General features: G+C 31.6%; 3 protein-coding genes across 3 annotated transcripts; 2 read left to right on the forward strand and 1 right to left on the reverse strand.

The window, feature by feature from the left end:
• Window positions 1–1,171: 1,171 nt before the first annotated feature.
• Window positions 1,172–9,182, reverse strand: LOC123204862 (actin-related protein 4-like). Its single transcript, XM_044621667.1, has 20 exons — window positions 9,041–9,182; window positions 8,842–8,933; window positions 8,447–8,614; window positions 8,279–8,352; window positions 7,744–7,824; window positions 7,120–7,180; window positions 6,924–6,973; window positions 6,187–6,241; window positions 5,720–5,797; window positions 5,553–5,606; window positions 4,740–4,793; window positions 4,604–4,664; window positions 3,684–3,735; window positions 3,377–3,443; window positions 3,105–3,167; window positions 2,937–2,999; window positions 2,310–2,372; window positions 2,058–2,122; window positions 1,604–1,672; window positions 1,172–1,430 (listed from the first exon to the last, which is right to left on the reverse strand). Exons 1-20 carry the CDS (start codon window positions 9,051–9,053, stop codon window positions 1,385–1,387), a joined length of 1,329 nt encoding a protein of 442 aa, XP_044477602.1. The 5' UTR covers window positions 9,054–9,182; the 3' UTR covers window positions 1,172–1,384.
• Window positions 9,183–13,156: 3,974 nt separating this feature from the next.
• On the forward strand, window positions 13,157–15,010 carry LOC123204156 (protein ASPARTIC PROTEASE IN GUARD CELL 1-like). The gene has a single exon (XM_044620737.1). It carries the CDS (start codon window positions 13,286–13,288, stop codon window positions 14,759–14,761), a length of 1,476 nt encoding a protein of 491 aa, XP_044476672.1. The 5' UTR covers window positions 13,157–13,285; the 3' UTR covers window positions 14,762–15,010.
• A 4,897-nt stretch (window positions 15,011–19,907) lies between these two features.
• Window positions 19,908–21,735, forward strand: LOC123203921 (protein ASPARTIC PROTEASE IN GUARD CELL 1-like). The gene has a single exon (XM_044620410.1). The coding sequence runs from the start codon at window positions 19,975–19,977 to the stop codon at window positions 21,442–21,444; it is 1,470 nt and encodes a 489-aa protein (XP_044476345.1). The 5' UTR covers window positions 19,908–19,974; the 3' UTR covers window positions 21,445–21,735.
• Window positions 21,736–23,018: the final 1,283 nt, after the last annotated feature.

Raw genomic sequence — 23,018 nt, forward strand, 5'->3', positions numbered from 1 at the left:
AATTGAAGAACAGAATTATGTTAATAACGTAAATTATAAATCGGAATTGGATTGTCTTCAATTAATTAATATTATCAATAATACAATGTATATAACTTTTATACACAAATAATAATATATTATCGTATGATTAAGTATTATTTTATCTTTAATTTTTAACTATCCGATGCTATAATAATACAATATTATTTATATATAATAATTACACATATAACACTATTTATTCGTTAATAAAATATTACCAATTAATTTCATGTTATGTATTAAAAGGTGATTTTTTTATAATGGCACATTAATTTTTATGAACAAATTAATAAGATTTACTAATATATATAATTTTACTCTAACTGAATATAGATTAAAATCATGATTATTAATATTATATAATACACTATACATATTTTATGATATAAATAAAAAATAAAATAAAAAATATGATATTTATGATATCATACAATATCATACGAGAACAGTATGTCAAATCAATACAAAATATATTATACAATATAAAAAAATATTATTGATACAAATTAATATAGATTTTTAAAGAGTAGATAATTCATTCATAATAGTATGTCCAAGAAATTTTTAACTTTAATAAAGAGATATTTATAATATTTTATAAGAGATTTCGTCTCAATTAAAATTTTTATTATTTTATTTCATAAAAAACCGTATCACAGAAAATATAATATAGAAATTTAGAATTTTTATATAAAATACAATAAATAATTCAATTATTATAACTGATGTTATTAACTCATATGAGGTGAAAATGAGCTAGATCAAACCCAACCTGAGCCCTTACAATAATGAACCTTAAGCGTCCAGTGGCCCATAGAAAATATGAGACTCACGACGTAATCATATATATAAAAGTTAATTTTTATATTATACTTATTAATTAATTAATTAATTGTTTTAATAATTATGAAAACAGTATTAGGCTGGATCAACCCATGGGTTTTATGTCTGAACCCAAGGTTAGACTCGTCCATGGGCCTGACCTGGCTATTACAAATAGCGGGCCGAATCGTTTTCCCATGCTTTGAATAGGTTCACCCGACCCATTTAACACCCCCACGTATGACTAATAACAAAAACTAATATGCGCCTAAGAATATGGGAGAGTATAATAATGGTTTAAAAAGCTATCAATCACTCACGCACCTAGTTCAAAGCAATAAATTATCAACCAAGTCTTTTTCACAGAATAATGATACACAACTTAATGCTTTCTGATATAAGCAGACATTGGCCTAAAAGCTAAAACAGCACACACCTAGAGGATCGAGAAGTTAATTGAAACCTAAGAAGGACAGTCGGCAGAATGTGCTTTAAAATCACGAGAGTTTTTCAGAATTACAGGTGTCCCAAAATCATCTTAAGGGCATTTCCTTTGTATATATGAAGCTCCATGCTCCTCATACCTGCAAATCGCATGTGATTTAAAAGATTAACTTACAGGGATAATGAAAATCGTTTGCTTACTGTTATTTTAGTTTGAAAATAAAAACGTACAAGCACAATAATAGGGCATGCTTTTATGGTACTGCATAATTAACTGCAGAGGAAGAGAAACCGGATCTAAAAGGCAACTTACTCGGATTTAGAAAACCACATTTGCTGGAATGAACCAAGGGATGCTAATATACTCCCTCCAATCCAAACACTGTTTCACGTATGAAAACCAATATGTAAGTGAAATAGTCCACAATTATTGACTACCGGTAAAGAGTTCTACAAAGATGACTGGAACCAAGCTCCATTTAGCCTTTCAATAAGAACGTGGAAACATGGTAATGGAGCTCTTAAAAAGCATGATAATGATTAAGGCAAACATGAGTATAAAATTGCCAATAACTTGATAAAAAAGGCAAATTATTCTAGCCATCTTTTGGCTAGAACTTTCATTACAAACCACCGAAAAAAAATTTTCAAACCCAATGCTCAAATAGGTAGAAAAAGTAAATGCAGAGTGAATGTGCCCATCAACCGATTTCCATATATATGTGAAAGCAGAAAGGCAGGGAAAGAAAGAGTGAAAATGACGTAACCTGAATCTCCTTTCTGTTGCATTTCCACTGGCTACTACTTTGACCCTTGCAGCTTGAGGAGACTCCTACAAGTTGATGCATGATGATTAAGGCATTTGTAACTGAACTATTTCCTATGACTAGAATTTACCGTTTGAAGGATAACAAATGGTCTTGCCACATCAATTGCATTAGTAAATGATAAGGTGAAGAAAACATCGAAGGAGTTAAAAGAGCAAAAACAAATAATATAAAGATCACATTAAGCAGTACCTCTAGCAAGTCTTTCTCAAGACGTTCCTTCAACTGTTGCATCGATGCTGTCCCACCGGCAAGCTGTAGTAAAAGGAGAAACATAAAGAATTAGATCAGTTCCAGGATCTGAAGGCAAAAGCAAAACATGTCATGTCAGTATTAAACAATGTCCTGTTAAGGAAAACATATCACTCAACAATGCTTGATTGCCACCGTCCTGGCTATTCTATGTATTCACTGTTAATAATTAAGGAGAATATCCATTTTCACATATCATGCCGAAGGAAATTCTACCATATTTAAGCAAACTGTGCCAAATAGGAATGGAATAAGTGATTTTTCCTTTTAATATTAGATATATCCAACTCAGGAAGGCATGTAACATGGCTCCTAATCTGCCAGTGGCAGGCATGAATTCACGATATATATTCACAATATTCAAGGCATTTTTTATCATTAGAAAATCCCTGTGCATATTTCAGTATAAATTTAGGCAACAAAAATCCTTGTGAATATGCATGCATCTTTTTGTGCTATAACTTCCAAATATTGCTTTTGTTAAAAAGATTACTAAAACGGCATAGAAATTTGTTTATCTAAGTTATTCGAAGACAAAAACAAAAACAAAAAAAATCTTTGATTTACCAGTATACTGCTAAACAATTCTCTTCGAATATCCACATCACACCTGTTAATACTCTCTATAACCTGCAAAATTGACAAAAAACTTACTAAACAAAATCTGGAAATGGGAAACAATATTACAACAGTAAAGGTCCAAAATACAAGTCAGCTAACATTTCATAAATTTACCATTTGTGGCAAACCACGGAAGGAAGAAGCAATGTCTGCATAATTCTCCATACCCGGAATTGTCTGGTAGAAAATGAAAAACAAAAACATGAAAGAACCGAGGATAAACTGAAACCAGCAACTAAAACTAAGCACCAAATCATGAACCACCAGCAGCTCGAGAAATACAAGTCCAATGCAAATTACATTACCCAGAAGAAAATGCCCAGTCATAAAATATTAAAGTATGATGGGTTAAGAGTAATAATCTCATCAGTTTTTGAGTCACCAACCTGAACTAAGGATGGATTGAAGAGAACATCAGGAATCTTAAATCTATCAGCTCCAATTTCAATTGTTCTGCATCATGAAAGAAAAAGATACTGCATCACGTCATCATAAGTATGATCCCAAAAAGAAAATCAAAGCCAATCAAGCACCCAATCGGGGTAATACAGCACGGTTGCAATTTCCACAATTTGCCTTGTATATCCATGAAAGGCAATTGAGAAAGCAAATGGCAGAGAAAACTAGGCACATTGTAACCTGAGTATCACATTACAAATTTAAACTTAGATAGTCATATTGCAAGGAACTTACTGGCCATCAGGAAGCTCATACGGGGTCATTGGAATGTTTGAATATGCACTTTCTGTAAAGAAAAATCTAAATATCAGAGTGCCTAGTATCATCAAAGCTATAGAAATTGTCAAGAAAAGGAGTGTCCAAGAACATTTTTTATAACATTTGGCTTAATAATTTTCAGGATATAAGCAATGTAACTCATATGACACTTGGGTGTTCAATAACCACATTCAGCACTTAAAAATGAAATTCAATGCCTAATAATTTTACATATACTTGATACTGTTCTTTTTTTTTTTTTTTAAGCATCACCAAATATCTAAGTGGATCTGATAATGCATCATATGTCTAACCTTCATTCAAACAAGTCAATAAATAGTTAAGCTGATTCATTTATTTATACCAAATGTTGAATGCTGAAAATTTTCTTTGCTTCTTTTTCCATTTTTGTACTTCAAAATCTAACTACTTCAACACTTATTAATTATGGGCTTTGATATATTTGGGCTTCAACATGTTTTGGGCTCCAATTGCTAAAATAACTTAAGCCAATCTAACTTGGATACCCATAACAATATATACACCTTCATTATTATTTTTCATCCCAATGTGGGACTTCTATATTCCAACATATACAAACAGGAACACTTCAACAATTACTACCGACATCATCCAACCACCATCACTACCACCATCATCACCACAAATCATAGTTGCTACTATCACTACCATCATACACCACTTCTATTTCTATATGAACATAAAACCACCATATTATCAAAATGGCTACCATCATTTATACATACATGCATTAGCTATATGTCTTCCAGCAGATAAGGAGATATATGTACATAATTAAGTTGAAAGAGCCACAATAATAGCCAAGAAAATAAGTATGAGAAGCTGAACATGAAACAGATGAAAGGACCACAAACCATCATATGGAGTATCTGGAGCTCGAGACACACATTCCTTGATATCACTTGCAATCACCCTCTGCCACAGACTAACAGTCAGCAGTACAGTAAACAGAAACGATGTCAAAATGGGAATACTCTGATAAATGATAACCTGAGAGTAGAGTTTGTAGCTTTCAGTGGTATTTGGAAAATCAAGGTCTACTATCTGTAAAATATAACAATATAAAAGTAAAAATGTCAAAAGACATAGATAACAAAATAACGATAAGTGTATTAAGTTAACAAATGACAAAGTTCAATTAAGCTTAAAGTCAAATCACAATCAGAAAATAAAGAAAGGAATGCAACGGTTGCTTAAAGTAACAGGGAGAAACTAATAGTCACCACAATGCAACCATTTAAATTACTTTAAATTTTCAAAATACAACATAATAATTTAATATGACAAGAAATGGTTCTCTCCTAGAAAAAGGCACTATTATTGCTCTTGAACTCCTCCAGACCTCAACTCATCTGCTAAGGAACTAGCAAACAACACACAGAGTCTTCTTATCAGCCCCACAATTAGGCATAGCCATTTTATATTTACATAAGAAAAATGCATCAATTAAAAGGAGCTGTACATGAGTGAACAAGCAGTCCACTAACAAATACCTAAATAATACCTTCAAATGAAATGTAAAGTTTAGAATACTCTCAGTGGTCTCCAATTTTTTTGGAAATTCATCACTCCTTTCATCTCAATGTCCTTGTATTTATTCAATTAGTCAATTGCATGGAACTTTTATTTCAGAAAGAATATTTTATCAAATCACCATGATTGAATACAAACTTTTTTTGGCCACGTCTAACTGAATTTAGTAATTGTAACGCCATGCTCAAATATTTACAAGAAAAATAAGCTAAAACAGAATCAATGAACTACATGAACCAAAAAATATTGCCACTGATATTAGAATAAGACCTGAAATTCACCAGGACGACTCTCTTTTCTCTTGAAAGAGTATCTAGGTTTTATCTGCAGAAACCATGTAAGAATTTATTTTTTAATTGAACAATAAATATCAATCTGAATCTCTTGAAAATCAATTCACCTCTCAAAAATGAAAGCACATTGATCTAGTCACTTACTGTGATTCCTTTGCTCTCCAAGCTTTGCATCAAGCAATTAGTTAAAAATTCTCCTCCTATAGGAGAAGTCACAACTGCCTTATATACAAAAAAAAAATGAATAGCAGAGAAAAGAAAAGAATGGTCAGTCCAAAAACACGCTAAAAGAAAAATGACCATCAGAAAGAGCTAACTAGATATGCATGTTAGGAAAAAGAAAACAAAGGTGATCAATGAAACATAATATATTTCAGAACCAAGGGAACATAATAAACAAAATTCTAATATGACATGGACAATTTTATATTTTCCATCAGCTGAAACCCAAAAAGGGTTGACGGAATTGTGAAAGAACTCAATAGTATACTCCCTTCTTATAGTAGTACAATTTTTACAAGAAATGATTTATTCAAACATTACGAAAGGATGCCTATGTCAAGAGAAAAGTTTGGCTTATAGTTGGAATTAAATAGCTACATGAAAAATACCTTCTGAAGAACATATCCATCATGTACTGGGGCCACTGTAGTTGACCCTCCACCACTGAAAAAGTTAATGATTAAGAATAATAACATTCATCATGCTAAAATAAACGTAGCTTTTACGAAAAAATAAAACATGACAAGTAGATGGAAATACTGCAAAGTATGACATAGCAAACCTTGCTGCTGTATCATGTAAATGAAACAATTCTAAATGCAACATGCACAGTTATAACACAGAAACAATGATTTCACGGAATTTCATAAACCAAATATTTAATACTAATTAGCCAAAGTAGCCCTATAAAGAAACTGAATCTTTATCCCTGTCAACAGTCTGGAAAACTATGATAATTTTAAACTTCCTAAAAGAAGCAACAACATAGTAAACCGCCACTGAAACTGGTAAACAACAAAAGAAATATGTTTTTTCTATCTATTTGCAACTATTAAGTGGGGTTGACATCAAAATACTGAAATCGATAAGGACATTATTTTCAAATAAGATATATACCCTATAACTAAGACCTAGCTAATGAATGGATTCATCCTTTATTTTCAAAAATCCTGGTATAATGGAATTGCAAGAAGTTGCTCACACTGAATTGAGCTAAAAAGACATGCAATGTAGAAAAACAGCTGATAGAAACTAAAGGGCAGCAGTAGCAACACGGAAACAGAACCAACTGCATCAATTAATCCAAAAGAACTGAAATGACATCCAATAAGTCTCTAGATCATACCAATCAACAACTAGAGAGGTAGCACGCCCTAATGCAAAAGAAGTGAGAACCTGGCATCATAAGATACAACAATCACACACCAAAAGCAAAACAGAAAATGGAAACAGCAAAAATTTTAAATAGAAATTTTTAAGTGGAGTAAAAAAAAGTTGGTACAGTATTAAAGTTATGGAGACACAGTAGCCTAGAGACATACAGCATTCTTTGCCAAAAATAAGGCTGGAACTTTGTACTTTTCAAACATCAGCTCAGCCGCCCTGTCAGAATGTAACAAGTCAAACTCCAACACAGGACATAAAACTAATATGCCACAAACCAACAAATAACTAAACTTGATAACCAGCTAAACAGCACAATTGCACCACAAATATATATAAGCATATTTTTAACCAGATACATTAAAGAGTATCCACTTAAGTGAACTAGCTGTCAAGAAAAGGATAAACAAGAATACCTGTAACCCACCTAAGAATCTAGGTAAAGGCATAATGGAAGGCTTGAAATGTAATTTCAAAAGCAACCCCCAAACAACAGGCCTTGAAAAAAGAAACATTACCTTTATCCGAGTCACTTCAAATTGTTTGCTATTAAAAACTATAAAATACAATATATAAACAAAAACTAAAATCTACATTAATAGAGTAGTATAAGCTGTCAAGAAGGTCACATCTCTAACACATGAATCCTACATAGCGCCATAATAGGCAACTTGCGAATCGTAATGATAACAATTACTGGAAAATATATAAGGATGATGGAATAGTAGAAACTATGCTTTTATCACAAACCAGTAAAAGAAAACTTCAGAGTGGCAAATCACCTTTCTCTCTGTTGTTGAGTGTTTGAAGATGGTTCTGCAAGTAGCATTGGATGCTCTTTGGGGTCAACTAACAAACATTCCCTAAAAAAGTAATAACTAATTAGTACCAGTGAATTCAGAAATAATTGACAGGATATATAAATTTTACACTACATTGCGTCTGGTAGCATGGAATTGGAATTTAATACCTTAAATTGCTATTGATTGGATCAAACTCTATTCATACGTCAGGTTGGTTTTTTCTAATTTCAGTTTACTTTCAAGAAATACTTTTTGAATAAAATAACTGTTCGTTAATGGAATTTGCATATACACTTTATTTCTAGAGCCATAAAATATTTGATGTATGCTTATCATTCTTTAGTTTTCATGTGGACTTGGATTTACAAAATTGAGGTTCTTGGAATTGTAGTTAAATTCCAAACTCAGATACAGGATCTAGGCAATGGATTTTGAAGTTTAGGTTTCACTTCAATTCCAAAACGCAATAATAAAAACCATAACTGAAAGATAAACCAGGACAAACAGCAGTTACCTAAGTGCGTGATCCCATATACTATCCACAATATCCCAGTCAGCAACAATTCCATCCTTAAAGGGTGATAAAACCTGATAACACAGAAAATAAGAAATCAAAAACTTCATAACTAAACTTTTCAGGCTAAAAAAAAGAAAAAAAAAAAAAGATAATCAACAAACTGACCTCCATATGATCACGGCGATATCCTAAGGATTGAGTTCCTACATATAATTTCCGTTTTCCCTTCCCTTTGTTCGAATCAACATTGTTCTTAGAATCCATACCAGAACCGCTATTTCTTTCAGCATTTCCAGAGTCATCAACATCCATTTGATCAATTGACCCAACAACCTTTAAGAACATCAAGACAAAAATTCAAATTCCAACACAACTGCATTTTAACAAACAGAATTCGAACCATACAACCCAATTTTCATAAAATAACAAATAATCATACTAACAAACTCAAAATCAATAAAAAAGCCGAACAATACATCAAAAATTATTCTCCAAACGAATCACATTGTCGCCAACGGACAATATTATTATGCAATAAATAAAATAAAACAGGGACTTACAGAAGGAAAGACGGCCTTGGGAGCATCTTCACCGGCGTAACCGGCTTTACAGGTGTGAGAGCCCAAGTCGATAACTATAGCCGATACTTCATCTGCATTAAAAAAAAATTGAAAGTTCAAAAAATTGAAAAAAGGATAAATGAATAAATTCAGAAGACACCGAAGATGCGGAAGTTTGGAAGTTTGTTTGAGTACTCACCTCCTCCATACATGACTGGAGCTTCGGAAGGGAGAGATGGTTTAACTTTGCAGAGGTTCTGGCTGTCTAGGGTTTTGGTTTAGTTAAGCCTTGACCGTGCTTGGCCCGCGAGAGCTGAGTGGAAGACTGAGGGCTTCGACTCCTATGTTTACAACAAAAAATAAATAAAATGTTTTTTTATTTTTATTTATTATTTTAAAAATTAATTATATGCCCATTTTAATTTCGAGAATATAAAATAAAACTTCGAATTTATTTATTTCCGGATTCACCTTTTGAAAGAAGAGGTTAAATTTTATTTATTTTTTTTAGTAAACCCGGCCACATTAGGTCTGATGACAACATTTTGCTTGGCCGGTAGGTTGTAATCTAGCATTCTCACAAACAACTTTCACCTTCATCTTACAATTGGAAAAAGAGAACAAAATTAGAATGAGAGGCAAGAAGGGGTAGTAAGGTAATTATGATCTTTGCATAAAGTTGCGTCAAAATTTCACTACTAAGTTTAATTTTAAATAATAAATATGATTAGACATATCAAATGAACTAAATTAGTTTCAGTCTCCTTTTAACCTGATCCACAGGGGCCTAATACATACTGTGCAATTTATGACACATATGAGTTGTGTTATGGGCCATGAAATTCGACTTGTGGGTTGTCCGATGCCAACACAATACTATGTATAATTTTTTAAATTTGTTATTATTTATTTATTATTATATAAGGAATACAAATAATTTACATAAAAAACCCAAAAATATTCATTAATATTATTGAAAATTAAAAAGTAATAACAAAATTTATTATTAATTTTATAGGAAAACCAAAAAATAATGTGGGGAATGTAAATTTATTAATTATTTGTCATTATTTTTATTAAAAAAAACTAAAAAATTAATATAAATAATTTAAAAGTTATAACAAAAAATTAAAAATATATAATTAACGGGTCAACTTGTCAAATGCTTGAGGTCAGCTTATTAAGGGTTCGATACAATATAATTTGTTGTAGTATGGATCATACTATAAACCTATATATTTTTGTAAGTCAATTTGATATAAAGGTTTGTCACTGTACAGACATCGGGCCTAGTATGACCTACAGATACGTAGGTTATGCCAAAGCTAACCCATCTGACCTAACACATATTATTTACGTATTTATAGGATGAAAATGTATCACCTTGAAAGGGACAAACCTAACTAAAAAAGACGAAGCAATGATGCAAAGTCTTAAGTTTAGTCTAATTTATTTTTTTCAGGGACCAAATCAATAATTTCTATCCTCTAAAGCTAGCTATCCAAAATAATCAATGTAATTAATGAAATAGCCTCTCTTTAATTATTAAAATTATTTAATAAGGTTGGTATTTCAAAATTTCAATTAATTTATTTGGTGACTTGTACTACAGTCTTCTGAATATAATTGTAACAACGGTAAATTTAACTTTATACTTATATCATGCAACACTAGGTCATGGATTTATTAATCTATAAATACTTTATCATATTTTTTTAATCATAATATTGCTTAAAAAAATCTCTTTTTTTTTTTTCTTGATACAAAGTTTTGCCAAGATTAATAAATAGTAATTATATTTTATTAGAGTAAACACCAAATTTTAGTAATTAGTGCTCATTTCTAATATATAATTCTAGTAGTTGTCTTATTTAATGGCTCATAGTGAGTTGTGTCAAACCTAGGGTTGGATTCAAATCGAGCTAGCTCGAGCCCAAAACAAGTCGATCTTAACCGAGCTCGAGCTCGAGCTATTTGTCAGATTTTCTAATTAAAATTTTTGATACAAAACGACATTGTTTTGACCAATATATATTAAAAACGATGTTATTTTGATAACGAAAAACGAGTCGAGTCCAATTCGAGCCCGAAATGAGCCGGACTTAGCCGAGCTTGAGCTCGAACTCGAGCTGACTATATATGAACCGAGTCAAGCTTGAGCTTAACTCGATTTGAATCCAGTCCTAATCAAATCGAATATGGTATGTTGTATCTTGTTTGTAAGTCATGTTGTGTCATGACTCACCAATTGGTGAGTGGTGAATACATACTTAATATATGTCATTACGTAATTAGTTGATTTTGAATTAAAGATAAAATAACATTCAATCCTATAATAAAACACGTAAATATGTATCTATTTATATACTAAAAATACGCACGTATAATATTACTCTATAATTTGTTAGAACAACATGTTTCTTAATTTTTGTAATTAGATTAAAGTCAACAACTTCCCATTTGTGATAGAACCTTCGGCTATAAATAGATAATGCGTAATTTTGTTTACAAATAGGTGAGTTGTTGCTAAATTTGCTCCTTTGTTGAATATTTTACCTTCTATTCACACTATGCTTCTAGAATGATTGTTGAAAAATTACAAAGTTCCTATCTTCCTTGTTTTTCATTCTTCCCCATCTATACAAGAGATTAGAGATGAAGTAAATCAAGGTGCTCTTAGGTTTACTAAGTATTTTCATTTGATGTTGATTTGACACATCTCATCATGTTGGATTGACAAACTTTTTATTATCAAATTAAACTCAAATTTATCGTTTTTTTATTAATTAAACTTGTAAGTTTAAAGTTTAATTCAAATATAATCGGTAAGTTTTTTAAAATATGATATATTATACTTAAACTTTTAAAATTTTTTATTTTTCTCCTAAAACTGACATATACCCAACTATTGTTATGAAAAATTTTATCTGATCCTTCGAATTTTAAATTTCACATATACAACTCAAAGCTAAACTTTGAATTTACTCTATAAATATATAAGTTATCAAGTTTAATTAAAAAAATTTGAGTTAAACTCGAGTAAACAATTCTTGTCGCAATTCTACAACTCCTTGAGATTGTTGAACTTGCGTATTACGCAAACCTAATTGAGCTAAGTTTGAAACAAACAATACTTGGCTTGACTTAGCTCAATTATAACCATAAGTATGAACAAAATAAAATTTTATAATGTTAACCCTAAAAAAGAATTAAATTAGAGAGAATTTAATTGTGATGGTTACGACTGGATTTGAATCAAGCTTATTCAAACTCGATTTTAACAAGCCTAAAACGAGTTTAGTTCAAGCAAGTTTGAGTTTGAACATAAAAGCTTAATATTTTTGAGCCCAAGTTCAAGTTTTAAAGTATTAAACTCATCAAACTTACGAATTTAAAAAATTTAATACAAAATGACATCATTTTGTCTAACATACATTAAAATGATATCATTTTAATAGTAAGTTAAATTAAAATTTTAATTTGAGTACAAGCCCGATAAGCTCAAATCCAGCCCTAGTGATTGTCTACATGTTTAACTCTTATTAGTTAAAATAACATGATAATGTAAAAAGAGCAACATGTTTCTTATTTATAATGCAAAATTTCTAATTTAAAACAATTGACATATGAAATGACATATTCACAATATGAATATTTGACACAACATCTTCCTTTTGATTCACATTTTGAGATGGTTTGTCGTATGCCAATTCAACACTAATCTTTAGAATTAAAGACTTTTTGCACGTGAATTCACATTTCTTCATTAAACCTAGTCAATTACAAAATCTTATATAATAATTAAACCCCCTAAATAAATGACCTAAATGCCCCCTCGCTTGCTATGATCTTCAATTGCAACCTTTGAGTGTTTAAGTTATATTCGAATTGAGTTAGATCGAGTTTGAGTTATACTCGAACGAATTTGAAATGAACTCGAGCTCTAGCTTTAAAAGTATTCGACTCCCCAAGCTTAAAGCTTATAATTTTTTTATACAAACCGTTTAAAATAATATTATTTTGACTAATACGATTAAAATGACATCGTTTTAGTTATTTTTTATTTGATTACCATATTAAACCGAACTTCAAACTCAAACACAACTCTGCTTAAATTCAGCTGAGCTCAAACTTTGATTTGAATCCAACTCTAATTATGGCAAATAACCCTGTTATAATCAATGCTTTCTTATGTTCATTTTCCCAGTTAAATACCCAGCGGGAAAAAATCTCATAATTTAAGCCTAGAAATCTTTTTCTCACTTTAATTAAGCCTTTGAAGCCTCTCTGGTTTTCCTTTTTTTTTCTCATCTGCCAACAAGCCGCTTGACGTGAGCAGTGAGCTTAATTTTCATATTGCCTTTTCCGCCATCTGAATCCTTTCAGCTTTTAAATATAAACCCACAGGAACCCAAGTGTCTCATGCTCATTCTCAGTCTTAACAATGGCCACAACTAAACCATTCTTTCTTTTCACTCTCCTCTTCTTTTTCTCCCTTCTTATCTCTTTCACTTTCTCCCGCACCATTCCCTCTACAACATCTCCTCTCAATGTCTCCTCTGCTCTTAAACTAACAACTGAAATTCTCAACACCCTCAATGCTCATTCAGACGTAGCTTTTCAGCCATTTGCTCAAGAAACGATACAACAACCCTTTCTCAATTCTTCTTCGTTCTCGTTTCCTATTCATTCTAGAGAAATACTCGATAAAACCCAATACAAAGACTACAAAACCCTCCTCCAATCTCGACTCGAAAGGGATTCAGCCCGAGTTAACTCTCTGGTTAAAAAACTCCGGCGTGCTCTGAACAAAGACGAGGTGAAATCTACCGATAATCAGATGCTCACTCAGGGTGGCGAATTATCGGCCCCGCTGGTGTCCGGCGAAAGCCAAGGGAGCGGCGAGTACTTCACTAGGATCGGAGTCGGGTCTCCGGCGGAGCAGTTTTACATGGTGATCGACACCGGCAGTGACGTCAACTGGATTCAATGTAAACCTTGTGTTGACTGTTACGAACAATCCGACCCGCTTTACGACCCGTCCGCCTCCTCGTCCTATAAATCTCTCTCTTGTAACTCTCCTCAGTGTGATGCGCTCGACGTGTCAGCTTGTCTTAGAGACCAGTGTCTCTACGAAGTGACGTACGGTGACGGGTCTTTCACAGCTGGCAATCTCATGACCGAAACTCTGTCGTTTGGGAAGAGTGGATACGTGGAAAGTGTCACTATGGGTTGTGGCCACGACAATCAAGGTTTATTCACCGGAGCAGCAGGGTTACTCGGACTCGGCGGCGGCTCGCTCTCGCTTCCTAAACAACTCAAAACGAAATCGTTTTCTTACTGTTTGGTGAACCGTGACTCGAACAAGACAGGTACTCTCGAGTTCAACTCACCTGTACCGAGTGATTCAGTCACGACTATGTTATCCAAAAGCAACGAAACTAATACTTTTTACTACGTGGGGCTCACTGGGTTCACCGTCGGGGGCCACAAGGTTCAGATTCCGGAGTCCACTTTCGAATTGGATGAATCCGGCAATGGTGGGATCATCATCGATTGTGGCACCGCCGTATCGCGGTTACAGACCCCAGCTTATCATGCTCTACGTGACGCGTTTCGAAATGAAACAAGCGACTTAAAATCCACAGGACCCTATTCTTTATTCGACACGTGTTACGATTTATCCGGATTATCAACCGTAAAGGTTCCGTCGGTGTCATTTGTATTTGCCGGAAACAAATATCTTGATTTACCGACTGAGAATTATCTGATTCCGGTGGATTCCGATGGGACTTTCTGCTTTGCATTTGCTTCAACAGATTCGTCTCCGCAAATTATAGGGAACGTTCAACAACAAGGGACACGTGTCACATTTGATTTGGCAAATGAACGTGTGGGATTCGCTTCATATAAATGTTAAGGGCAGTCAAAAGCTTCCTAATTAAGGGTAATTATGTCTTTTATAGTGATACGTAAGTGTAAATGAAGTGTAATTTCATAGTCTTTAAATTTATGATCAGGAGATCTGATGGTTAAAGTTGGCTGATGAAAGCGAAATTCACTCTGATAAATAACATAATTACATGTCCCTCCTTTAAGTTTTTATGTAATACCGAGTTATCCCTTTTGATTATCACAAATAATAATTAATCCATTTGAGTTGATGTTAGATTTTATTCAAAAGTGATTAATGGAAATAATATTTTAAATCGAATCAAATTTTTTATTTAAAGAAAATTATAAACTAAAACCAAACCAATTTAAAAAATAATTGATTTTGAGCTAAATAGAAATATTAATTAATTAATTAAATTAAAATTTTAATTAACTAGTTTCAAATCAAATTTCAAAAGATTATTCTACTTCATTTTTTTTCTTTTTTTTTAAAAATAGTTTCAACACTTTATTAATTTCTTGTTCATTCTCTTTTTTAAATTGATTTAGTTTGATTAATTGATCTTAGAAAAAAGATAAAAAGGTAATCGAATTAGAAAAATGATTTTTCTATATTCTTCAATTATTATCCAAACCAACTTTTAAAAAAATCTATTTTTATTCAAAAATCGATACACTTTAATTATTAGATAATTTTGAACACTCTTACTAAAACCTAATAAAACAAAAAATAAACTATTGTTTAAAAGAAAATTTCATATTTCATGAAACAATAAAACTATACGTAGCAATGTATGATATACACTTATATGTGTCATTATATTATTAAGTAATTTTAAATTAAAAGTAAAATAAGATTCAATTATATATTAATATATATAAATATATATCTATTTATATACTCAAAATACATATAGTATCGGTCTTCATGAAAACAGAGAATTGTGATTTATCGTGCACGAGGGCTTTTAGGAGGTTTAATTGGGCTTTTTCATCAGGCTTCCCATATACATAGTCAGTTGTGAAAGTTTAGGCCCAATGCAGCCATATCATAACAATGGACGTAACACTGGGCTGCCTTTATTTTACTTGCATTTTTGAATTATTACTTATTATAGCCATTTTTTCAACCGTTTAATATAAATGTTTGACCTCTTTGTAAACGAAAACTATTTAGTCGGATGTTTGGTATGGTGTGTAGCCGTCGTTTAACCAACTATTTTTGTCAAAAAAATCGTAAAAATATAATTGGCCGATCGGCCAAATATTCAACCAAACCCCTAACCAAATAACTTTTATTTAAAATTTATTTTTTTTATAAAAAATAATTAGCTGACAGACCAAACATGTGATCAAATAAATTTTATTTTAAAAAAGATTATATTAAATAAAAAAATAATTAGATGTTGTTGTATACTGTAAAATACTTATGTTGGAATAATTGAAATCATAACTAATTAGGGCAGGTGGATCAAACTTTCAAAGACACGTAACGCTACAAAACAAGTCAAAGCCCCATTTTGCTTCCCCATTTTCGTACATATCATGCGCCATTTTTTCCACGTAATTATAGGAGGGTAAATATCTACATCTATATATCTTATAAAATTATTATTAAATTTAGATCTACCCATAACGGATCGATGTGATCCATTTATATAAATTACCTTGATGATAATTGGTGTAATATTTATTTATTATCCCAAATTGTAGTTATATAAGGTTGTAACAAAATATTACGGAAAGCAAATTCTCTCATCTCCTATCTTAACACCAAAAATGCGAAGAAGTCTCCCTTTTTTCATAGAATCCAAGCGAAGTATATGGTAGTAAGTTATATTGTGGAAATAATTTATACACATCAAATAGATCGAAATTCATGTATGTATTTTTTAAACTGTTCAATTTACAAAATTACAGAAATGACATTATTTCAAATATAAAATAAAATGAAATATATAAAAAAAAATAACGAACACAAAAAGGTTTTTAATATGGTTCAATCTACTATTTAAAAACTTATGTCCATTATTATGTTACTGATATTTTCTAACGAAAATTTGGTTAAATAATGATATTGTAATAATATTTCTAACGAAATAACGAAAATTAGCGAGTAGCTTGAGCTCAAGCTACTCGCCAATTTTTCAATTAAAATTTTTGATATAAAATTATATCGTTTGACCAATATATATTAAAACGACATTGTTTTAATAACGAACAACGAACCAAACTGATTTCGAACCTAGTTTGAATTTGACTTTCACAAGCTCGATGAGCTCGAGCTCAGCTATATATAAACTGAGTCAATGTTAAACTTGACTCGATTTGAATCTAACCCTATATGTGATCATTATATACCCATATTATATTTCATGGCTTTTTTTTGTGTATTTTGTCACAAACTAATTTTTTCACTTGTTTTCGTAACATTTCTGAAGCTTTCTTCTTCAAGATCAACTTTGTATGCATCCATGTTATGATTTTGTATCATTGATTTCGTCTTGTCTTAGATTTATCAAAGAATTAACTCCAGTCTTCAATTAGTTTATGTAAAGATGACTAGTCCTTCTTCAATGTTGTCACCCCCTCTACTCTACTTTATTTCGCATGCTTTATGGCTGGGGCGCCATGAAAAAAAAATAATGCACTCATATAACCAAATATCACAAACACTCTGGCTATTAACACACCAATGTATTGTTTCTGTCACGCTCTCTAACCTTAGGCAGTGTCTGCAATTTACAAGGGAAGTTGGAATGCACAATTGCACAAAAGATTAAATTACTTTTAAGATCAAAATTCCAAAAAATAAAATCTAATTAAATGTTTATAAAATTAAATCGGACTGTACGGTACAGTCTGCGGGATTCCTGGTAGCGGCGGGCCGCAGAGTTAGGTGAGGAATTCTGTTGTCGGTCTTTAATGCTATTCAAAGTTCTCCCTTATCCGCCAGCAAGCTTGACGTGAGCCTCTCTTCATTGCTGACTACCGTCTCTGTCTTCTTTATCCGGTAACGTTACCTTCTCCCTTTTTCTTTCACGAGAGTTTTGTCCCTCTCCTCCTGTCACGCAGAGAAGAATATTTGAAGGTTAAAAAGATATCATCATATTGTGTCAATATCATTTGAGTCCTTCACATTTGAAAAACAGTTTTTTGATCCGGAATAATCTGAAAATGTTATTACAATCATTGTAAGTAGAGTTTGATTCAAGTCAAGCTTATTTAAGCTCGCCTTGAATGAGCTTAACTCTTCGAATGAGCTTTAAACAAGCTTAACTCAAATGAACTCAAACTTAAAAGTTTAATATTTTCAAACACGAATTTTATGATATTCAACTTGTCAAGCTTACAAGCTTAAATAATTTGATATACAATAATGTTATTTTAATTAATATATATCAAAATGACATTGTTTTAATAACGAACTAAAGTAAAAACTTAATTCAAACTCGAGCTCGATTTTTCTTAAATAAGCTAAGCTTAAAAACTTTAATTACTCTCAAGTATGATTCGATTCGAATTTAATTCTACTTGTCAGTTAAACTTCTTAGGTATGAATTGTGCTAATGTTAAAATTGAAATATCAATTATACTATATGTGTCATAGGAAGAATAAATGTAGAATAAAACTTAGGACTTCAGAGATTAATATAATAAACTTTCAATGCAATTTAAAAAAAAAAAAAAGAATCTATAAAACTATTTTCAAAATTAAAATTAAAGATTTCAAATATAATCTTAAAAAAAATTCTCCCATCAATTCTATTTTATAATTTCATAATCCATTTTGCTTTTTTTATTAATTATTTCTATTTTTTAAAATTAAAATGTTTTTTCTTCGATTTTATTATTCTTTAAAAAAAAAGATAAAAGGATATCATATTGTCAAACTACTTTTTGATCGAATTTATAATCGAAGAAGTAATTAGTTTTAAATATAATGACCAACAACTCGGTATACAAGTAAAAATCCCTTGCCTATAGAAGGTGACCTATCACAATGCATTTAATTCATATCTTATGCTTACCATAGAAAGCAACAATTATTCTCTTATCTACCCCTTAGTGTATTAGGAAGGCATTCTTAAGATACCTTTTGATACGATTGATGATTAAACTTATAATTTATCTTATTTAATATAATTAATTTAATCTTGAAAATAAAAATCTAATTCGAATAGATTTTCTCGTTACAAAGAAAAGAGATACATTATTTCAAAAACTTTTTTTACACTTAACTAAAATATTTTTTCAGAGTGACCTTAAAAGTTAGCAAAATTAGTAGAGTATTAAAATTTTTAAAGTAAAAATCTAAGTTTAAACTTTTACCACTTTTATAAAACTTTAACTTACTTGATCTAATGATTATGAATTTAATTATTATACTTTGAATTTATTTATCCAATAACTATGAACATAATCTTTATTATCGAAAAAAAAAACTTTTAGAGTAATCAATAAATAGATCGTAAATATAAACTCTTAAAACCAATTCACCTTAAAAACTCTTTTGTATCTAATCCCCGCATACTTTAATTATTCTTCAATTATTGTCATTATAATAAATAAAAAAGTTACTTAACCAATTTTAATCATTACTAATATAACCAATATAATAAAATTATGTATATAAATAATAATATATTATCGTATAATTGAGTATTTTTTATTTTTTATTTTTAACTATCAAATTACATAATTATATCTTGTTGTTTATACACATAATACGACTCTAACCAATATTATACAAACTTTAAATGAGCAATTTATGTGAACACATTTTTTAATACACACCTAAGTACATAAATAATGTGTTATTATATGATTAAATATTATTTTATTATTAGAGTAATATTATATGTATAAACAAATTATATAAACTGAGGTAATAATATCTAATTTATATATTTTATTTATATATATAATTTTATTAATTATTGTATATATATATGAATAAATTATATAAATTTATTTATATAATTTAATATAATAATATATAACTAAATAAATAAAATACAAAAATATATATTCATATTATTCGTTCATAAATTATTATCTTATTTTATTCAAATAAATTTATACATAATTTTCTTCCACCGTCTTTACTATTAAACTCATGCAAGATTAACGTTTTGTGATGGAACCCAACGAATCTCTTTAAATAAAGAGAGACCCCGAGTCTGTCTCACATTCACTCTTCTTTCTTCCACAGCTTCTTTTCTCTCTGTAACGAAAATGTATTCAACTAGCCACTTTCTTGTCTTCACTTTCAGTCTTCTTCTAGCTTCCACCGTCACTGTCTCTCGCACCATCTCACCAGAACCCACCACATCCCTCCTCGATGTCTCCGTCGCTCTTCAGCAAACAGTCGCTATTCTCTCCATTGAACCGCTCGTTCAACAAACCCTTTCCTTCTCCTCAGTCAACTCCTCTTCTTCTTCTTCTTCTTCTTTGTTTTCACTGCCGCTTCACTCTCGTGAAACTGTCTTCAAAACCCAGCACAAAGACTACAAATCCTTACTCCACTCTCGACTCGCCCGTGACTCAGCCCGAGTTGATTCTCTCCTCACTAAACTCCAACTCGCTCTCAATGGGATAAACGGACAAGACCTCAAGCCCCTCGAGAACCAGATCCTCCCCGAGGATTTGTCCACTCCCGTCGTGTCTGGGATAAGCCAAGGGAGCGGTGAGTATTTCTCTCGGGTCGGAGTCGGGTCTCCGCCTAAACAGTTCTACATGGTTCTCGACACTGGCAGTGACATTAACTGGATTCAGTGTCAACCTTGTTCCGATTGTTATCAACAATCTGACCCGATTTATGACCCGAGTTTGTCCTCGACGCATCGTGCTGTCTCTTGTAACTCTCCTCAGTGTGGAGCTCTCGACACTTCTGCTTGTAGAGGAAGCAGCTGCCTCTATCAAGTGTCTTATGGCGATGGGTCTTTCACCGTCGGTGAATTTATCACCGAAACGGTGTCGTTTGGGAACAGCGGGGCCATACAAAATGTTGCTATAGGATGTGGTCACGACAACGAAGGGTTATTCGTGGGAGCTGCCGGTTTGCTTGGCCTCGGTGGTGGCGAGCTCTCACTCACTAAACAAGTTAAAGCGACGTCGTTTTCTTACTGTTTGGTTGATCGGAATTCGGACAAATCGGGTAATCTCGAGTTCAACTCGCCGTTTCCCGCAAACTCGGTCTCAGCCCCGTTGCTCAAAAGTACAAAAATTGACACATTCTACTACGTGGGGCTCAGCGGGTTCAGCGTTGGAGGCCAGAGGGTTCAAATCCCACCGTCCGTTATCGAATTGGACCAATCCGGCAACGGTGGAGTCATTGTCGACTGTGGAACCGCCGTAACTCGGTTACCGACTCAGGCTTATAACGCACTCCGTGACGCGTTCGTGAAATCCACGTCGACATTAAAATCTACAAAAGGCTACGCATTATTCGACACGTGTTATGATTTTTCTGGATTATCTAGAGTGACTGTGCCGACGGTGTCGTTTCAGTTCACGGGTGGAAATTCCCTGGATTTACCAGCCAAGAATTATCTCATCCCAGTGGACTCTACTGGGACTTTCTGTTTTGCCTTCGCCCCAACGACGTCGTCTATGTCAATTATAGGCAACGTACAACAACAGGGCATTCGTGTCAATTTCAATTTGGCTAATAATCGTGTGGGGTTCACTCCTCGGAGTTGTTGAAAATTTGAAACTTTTCAGAGGGTAATTTAATTTTGAAAAATCGTTACTTGGGTATTTTCCGCTACGGTTAAATGTAGGATAATGAAATGCAAGTACTAGATCTGGCGGGTGGATGAAAGTGGGATCCACCTTAATAAATAGCAACTATCACAAAGCCAATGGGCGTTTTATGGAATCCATAAATCATACATTTGAATGGCATGTATAGTAAATATAACGAAGATTAGTGGCAAGAGTAATTGTACGTGATTGTCTTAAAATAATATTAATGTTTGAATTATTTTTGGGAAACATGATTTGTCGCTTTATGTCTCTTTCAATATGAACAAGAATTTTGACAGCTGTACGGGAAAGTGAGAGCAATCAACAAAATAAGAGGAAGATGTTAACAATCGGTTACGACAAATTATTATCAGAGAGAGAAAGAAAGAAAAACTAATATTCGTTATATATAAATGTATTTTTTTTTGATAATAATAATAAAATTAAATATATATTTAAATTTTTAAAAATTAACGAATATAAATTTGAATTTATACTAAATCCTAGGTGGGAATAAGTCTTTTGGCCTTTTTTATATACATGAATGGTTGCTTTATGTCTCTTTCAATATGAACAAGAATTTAAAGTTTGTGGGGGCATAAATGAGCATAATGGTGTGGGGAATCTCTTATCCAGATAATATATAAATTATAAATATATACAAAGATGCATAAACTAGGGTGGGCCTAAGTTTGAGTTAATTATAGTTATATATATATATAACTCGAGTTTAAATTTGACAAATTTGACAGTTGAATATTTGAGCTCGAGTTTGTAAAAATAATAGTTGACTTGAATTCATTTTCACAAATTGTAACTAAATACTGTAACTTATATATTTACTAAAAAAAATATTATATGTATCAAAATTTTACTATCGAAATCAGTATTAACAAAGGTGGAAGTTGATGGGGCAATTTAAATAGTAATGTGGAAGAGGACTTTGAGTTGCCCTATCAATTTCTATGTACGTTAATGTTGATTTTTATACCAAATTTTTACTGCATGTAACACCGTTGATTTATCAATTAATCTCGTATTCAGAGTGAGAAAATAAAATTTTGGGAGTATAAGTATATAACTTTACTATTCTAATGGTTTATTGTATTACACTCGAATGGAGATGTAAAGTCATAGAGCTTAACAACAACAAGCTCGATTATCAAATTTTCGATTTCAATTCGAAAGCCAAACTCAATCTTGAATAAACAATAATCACACTAAACTCAACTTCTTCTAAGCAATCTTGCTAAATTGCAAACTTAAATTCTACCTTTCAATAAAAAAGTTTTAATCAATTACTTATGAGTGGCTAAAAATAAAAAATAAAATTTTGTTTTAACGAGAAATTTTGATCGAATTAGCTCGTTATATTCGATCAAAATTAATTATATCAGGTAAAATAAATTTTAAATCGAATAGCTGATATCATAATTATTACATAAAATAAACCAAAAACTTTGATCTTGATAAAATAATCACTAACATTTCATAAAAATTACCTATAAGTGGAATGGCACATTTATTTTGCT

Source organism: Mangifera indica, chromosome 20, assembly GCF_011075055.1.
Source record: "Mangifera indica cultivar Alphonso chromosome 20, CATAS_Mindica_2.1, whole genome shotgun sequence".
Classification (NCBI taxonomy): domain Eukaryota; kingdom Viridiplantae; phylum Streptophyta; class Magnoliopsida; order Sapindales; family Anacardiaceae; genus Mangifera; species Mangifera indica.

What these genes read in the sequence shown, in the direction of transcription:
- LOC123204862 (XM_044621667.1), bottom strand. An exon ending in GTCGTCCTGGTGAATTTCAG is followed by an intron (nt 4,794 to 5,552) that starts GTCTTATTCTAA and finishes TATATTTTACAG; the next exon opens with ATAGTAGACCTTGATTTTCC. An exon ending in TATGAGCTTCCTGATGGCCA is followed by an intron (nt 3,444 to 3,683) that starts GTAAGTTCCTTG and finishes TTCATGATGCAG; the next exon opens with AACAATTGAAATTGGAGCTG.
- LOC123203921 (XM_044620410.1), top strand. Translation starts at nt 19,975, where the DNA reads ATGTATTCAACTAGCCACTTTCTTGTCTTCACTTTCAGTCTTCTTCTA.
- LOC123204156 (XM_044620737.1), top strand. Translation starts at nt 13,286, where the DNA reads ATGGCCACAACTAAACCATTCTTTCTTTTCACTCTCCTCTTCTTTTTC.